The sequence below is a fragment of the Arachis stenosperma genome, chromosome 5, assembly GCF_014773155.1.
Source record: "Arachis stenosperma cultivar V10309 chromosome 5, arast.V10309.gnm1.PFL2, whole genome shotgun sequence".
NCBI classification, from domain to species: Eukaryota; Viridiplantae; Streptophyta; class Magnoliopsida; order Fabales; family Fabaceae; genus Arachis; species Arachis stenosperma.
The window spans coordinates 72,298,483-72,303,862 of NC_080381.1; the positions used below are offsets into that span (position 1 = coordinate 72,298,483).

The following is a 5,380-nucleotide window of genomic DNA, read 5'->3' on the forward strand; positions in this document are numbered from 1 at the left end:
TAACAAAGATAGACAAAAATGCAATAAACCAAAATTATATACAAGAAAAAGGGATGGAACAATGTTACCATGGTGGGGTGTCTCCCACCTAGCACTTTGGTTTATTGTTCTTAAGTTGGACTTATGGAGAGCTCTCATCAAACTTCCTTGAAATCCCACACATGATTGTATCCTCCAAGGCTTTTGAGATTCCAAAGCTTGTGTACCCAAATCTTATTGTGAATTCCTTTCATTCCATTTAGTTAACAAGCATTTGAAATTCCCAATTCCTATAGCACAATAGCACAAAACTCACAATGCAATGGGTGAGAATTCATAGGATAAAAAGAAAATAAAAACCAAAAGTAATAAGATCAAATAAAATGAACTCCTAAAACTGGCAAAAACAAGCAATCAACCAAAATAAGCTATTTACAATAGCAAAAACAAGTAAGCAACATATGTACACTCAACCAAAATAAGCTATTTACATATTAACATATCTGCAATCAGTGACGGATTCAGAAAATTTTATCCGTGGGGGCAAAATATATATAGTATAATAATAATTTATATAATTATACTATAGTATTATAAAATATAATTATTCCTCAAATTATTTAACTAACAAATTAAAATAATAAAATAATAATTTAAATAATAAATAATTTAAAATTCCATTCTTCTGGGTTTCATATTTTGAAAAGATTGAATAATCTTTTCATTGTCAATACAATCAAATGTCTCTCTTTCTATGTATGTCATTAAACAATCATTTAAAAATTCATCTCCCATACGGTTGCAAAGCCGACTCTTTATGATGTTCATAGCAGAAAAGGTTCTTTCAACTGATGCAGTTGCTACAGGCAAAACTAAAGCTAACTTCAAAAGAAGAAACATTAATGGATAAACAATATTTTTTCGAGTCTCAACCAATTTTTGAGAAAGAGCACCAATCCCATTTAAGTTTGAGAATTGATCATCAGAACGCACATCTAGTATGAAGTTCTCAAGTTGACTATCAAGTGCCAAAAGTTGAGTAGAAGAAAATTCTAATGGATAGAATTGAGCTAACTGGATTAACTTTTCCTTATCAAACGCAATAAATGAGTGTCTTGGATTCAGACAAGCTATACAAAGAAGTAATTCAGTATTCACCTCTGTAAAACTGTTGTTGAGTTCTTGAAGTTGTCTATCAACTACTTGATAGAATATCTCAACTTGAAACTGATGCAAATTTGAAATCTTTTGAGCTTTGCGTCTTGATCTTCCTTGTGACACAAATATATCATCCATTTTTGGAACAGTAATATTATATTTTTCACAAAAGAATGAGACTTCGTCAACTAAAAGAGACCAACCATCATCTCTTATAGTTTGCAACCGTTGCTTAGACACTTTAACCAATGTCATAGCATTTACAATGTCTTGATCATTCCTTTGTAATGCTTGAGATAATTCATTAGTAACTCCCAAGATATTTTTCATCAAGTGCAAGTTGAAAATGAATTCAAAGGATTGAATGACATTCAATAAATGACATGCTTCAGCTCTTTGTTCTGAATTATTTCCATCTTCCTCAACATATTCAAGAACATTGACCACGGAAGGAAACAAAGAAATTAATCTAAGTATAGTTCCATAGTGTGAACCCCATCTAGTATCTCCAGCTCTTTTCAAAGTTATTTCTTGATTCAAACCACGTCCACTAGCAATTTCTCCACTTTGTAATGCTTCAATTGTCTTAGTCATCTGACTATCACGAAGCATATCTCTTCGTTTACATGAAGCTCCAACAACATTGCACAAACTGGTTAACAAATTGAAAAGCAAAGCAATTTCAACTTGTTTTTTTTGCAACCGTTACAAGAGCTAACTGAAGTTGGTGAGCAAAGCAATGTACATAGAAAGCATAAGAATTTTCTTTCAATATCAAAGTTTTTAAACCATTAAATTCTCCTTGCATATTACTTGCACCATCATATCCTTGGCCACATACTCTTGTTAAACTTAAATTATATGTTTCTAATAATGACTCCAATGCTAATTTTAGAGATAAAGCATTAGTATTAGAAACATGAACAAGACCAAGAAAATGCTCCCTAACTTGCCCTTCTTTATTCACATACCTTAAACAAACTGACATTTGCTCCTTAATAGAAATGTCGCGGGCTTCATCAACCAAAACAACAAACAATTCATCCCCAAGATCATTAACAATAACTTTTGTCGTTTCACTTGCAGCAGCTCTTACAATGTCTTTTTGAATTGAGGGAGCTCTTAGTTTAAGATTCCCACGAGCATTTTTGAAAGCACGACCAATCTCTTCATTATGTTGCGCAAGAAAGTTTAGAAGTTCCAAAAAATTTCCTTGATTAACAGAATCATTTGTCTCATCATTACCATGAAAGGCCAATCATTGTCGCAAAAGAAATCTAATACAATCAATTGTGGCTGTCAAATGAATTTGATAATTCTTTTTAGCTTGCTCAGATTGTTTTTCAATAGCAGCACTAATGTGTTGTTTTGGTTTCATAAGTGCTTCACATTTTCTCCAAGCTTGATTATGAGCACTATCATGAATCCCAACATGAGTTTGTAATCTCTCCTTTTTTTTCCAATTTGAAAAGCCATTGGTTACAAAAGCATCACCACCTTCAGTCTCAGGTTTCATAAGATAACAACAAAGACAAAAAATAGCATCTTTTGATATACTATACTCTAACCAATTGCCATAATCATCAAACCAATTAGAATTAAATCTTCGAAAAGAAGAACCACAAGCAGTTTGCGGAAAATCATGATTCCTTGGTTGACAAGGACCTTTTTGCAAATATGCACATCTAACTTTGTCTCTGTCATTCGGATGATAACTTGAAATCTTTGGTCGTTGTCCTGGATCTGCTATGAGACTCTTTACTTCGAATTCTAAAAATCTCCTCTTGTTAGAAGAAGTCGATGAATTGTTTTGGGATCCAATCTCCAATGATGAAGTTCTTTTGAAATATTTCTCCATTACTAATAGAATAAAATTATAAACCTAAATTAATTCACAATTCTATATAAATTGAGAAGTTCAGTATAAAATTATAAATATATTGAGAGTTTATACTGATAATATATTCTTACATGATGAATTTCTTAATATATTCATATAGAAGATCCATTAAAATAAGAATATAAGACTATATAGCTTTAATTTATTAGAAACATTTGAAGCTAGCCCTTTTCCTCAGCATATTATAAATACATCATCAATTCATCATAATTGAATACCACAAAAGTACAATGAAGAAAGATATTCAAATGGGATATTACATATATCACAAGTTAAAGGAAATTAAAACGCAAGTCCATAATTTGCATTAATTATCCTAATAGAGATTTGAAGGTACAAATTCTGGTTTCTTTGCCAGTAGCCAATTGTAGATGGCAGAGCTTTGATGTATAGAGTTCATGCTTTGGAAGCTAGGAATGAATGATCAGAAAGTACTTTAAAATGCTTGCTATAGAAACTGAAAGTTATGTACTATAAGCTTCTAAATCATCATCCCTTCTAACATTCATATCATAATCCCCTGATTCCCCTCTCATTCTTATTCATATCATAAATCCCTAGATCTGTGTTTTTTTTATTTTCGAAATAATTCTTCTACTATAGGAAAATGTCAAGCCAATTACATCAGAACACAATTACATCAGAATAATTCTTCCATCAGAACACAATTTCATCATAACTCCATTAAAATTCCATCAGAACACAATTGTTAATTAACAAAGTAACCAACAATTATATTAGAACTCTATCAGTCTATCAGAACACAATTACATGATTTACATCAGAATAAACTCAATCACATCAAAACAAATTAATCAACTATATCAAATTGAATGAATTAATGAACTATATCAACTTAATAACAATGCAGCAAATGAGAATAAAAACTGAATGAAGCAAGGTACCCAGCGGCAGAACCAGCGGCACCTAGGACCCAGACACCCAGCGGCAGAACTAGCGGCACCCAGGACCTAGACACCCAGCAACAAAACCAGCGACAGAACCAGCGGCACGGCGACACCCAGCCGCAGAACCAGCGACACCCCGCACACCCTGAACTGCTGAAGACAGAACCAGATCTACACGCCGAAGGAACGGGAAGACAGAACCAGACGAGGATTTAAGGCTTGCAGCTGTGAAGACCAAGGAAGAAGAAGAAGAAGAAGAAGAAGAAGAAGAAGACCTCACCATACACCAGACACTGAAGGAACGCAGCGCTAGAACCAGACGCGGGCACGCTGCGATGCAACGAGAAACCGACGGAGCCGACGTGGGAGAAAGACTGAACGGAGTGGGCGAGTGGCAGCAGATGACACGACAGTAACTGAGGGCTGGAGTCTGAAAGCGGTCAAGCGGAGGTTGGAGGCTAGAGCAGAAGAACAAAATTGAAAAAGGGAAGAAGAAGGGTTAGCTGATTAGGGATTTAGAGGGTGGGCAGTGGGGTCAAAATGAATTAGATGGTGGGGGCAAATTAGACAATTCACTAAGAACTACTAATTAATTTTTCCAAATTCACTGGGTGCAGTTGCCCCCACTGAGTGCTGAGTAAATCCATCCCCGTCTGCAATAGTTAAATATAAGCACACATTGTAACTCCCTGATAAACCCCATTTTGAGGGTTTATCTTGTGCTGATTTCAGGGGTTTTATCAATGATTCCACACACTTTCTATATGAAAATACAAGATTTTGTGTTCCTTCCCTAATTTTGTCCCATGGATGAAAACATGCTTATTTTGCACTAAAATAGATACATTTCTAATCTTCTCTTGATGCCATTCGATGCCGTGACCTGTGTGTTAAGTGGTTTCAGAATATAGGGCAGGAATGGACCGGAAGAGAGAAGGAGGATGGGTGCAAAGGAAGGGAGCATGAGAATTGAGCCTTGGAAATCTCAGCATGGGCGCGTGCGCGCACTTGACGCGTCCGCGTGGATAGAGCAGCTAGAAGTCGAAGCCAAGAGCCAAGCCACGAGCCAGCTTGCGTAGCGGCTAAGCTATGATCTTCAGTGGCGCGCACGCGTACATCACGCCTTCGCGCACATTACAAGATGCTTCGGTGGCGCGCACGCGTACCTTGCGCGTGCGCGCCGATGTTCGAATGTGATTTTTTTAAGAAGCCACGTGACTTAGGCATGGAGGTAGTTGGGAATCCCATTTTGGGGGAATGCCTTGGCGGGAAAAGCTTAAGAAGACCAAAGGAATAAAGGTTAAGGACTTTTAGTTCATTTTTCTATATTTTAGATATTTTTTAGGGATAGTTAGTTACACTCTTGGAGAAGGAGAGAGAGATTCCAAGCTCTCACTAGGGTTCATCTTCATCCAATTTCTGAATTTTCAATCAC

General features: G+C 35.8%; 1 protein-coding gene across 1 annotated transcript; it reads right to left on the reverse strand.

Moving 5' to 3' along the window:
• Positions 1-648: 648 nt before the first annotated feature.
• On the reverse strand, positions 649-3,573 carry LOC130980889 (uncharacterized). Its single transcript, XM_057904534.1, has 3 exons — positions 3,510-3,573; positions 2,109-2,349; positions 649-1,789 (listed from the first exon to the last, which is right to left on the reverse strand). The coding sequence occupies exons 1-3, from the start codon at positions 3,571-3,573 to the stop codon at positions 649-651; spliced, it is 1,446 nt and encodes a 481-aa protein (XP_057760517.1).
• Positions 3,574-5,380: the final 1,807 nt, after the last annotated feature.

Excerpts from the sequence above, each read along its gene's own strand:
- LOC130980889 (XM_057904534.1), bottom strand. The coding sequence starts at position 3,573 with ATGAGAGGGGAATCAGGGGATTATGATATGAATGTTAGAAGGGATGAT. Across the intron at positions 2,350-3,509 it reads TGATGATTTAGAAGCTTATA|GAAATTTTTTGGAACTTCTA; the intron begins GTACATAACTTT and ends CTGTTAATCAAG. Across the intron at positions 1,790-2,108 it reads CAAATGTCAGTTTGTTTAAG|TTTGTGCAATGTTGTTGGAG; the intron begins GTATGTGAATAA and ends TTTGTTAACCAG.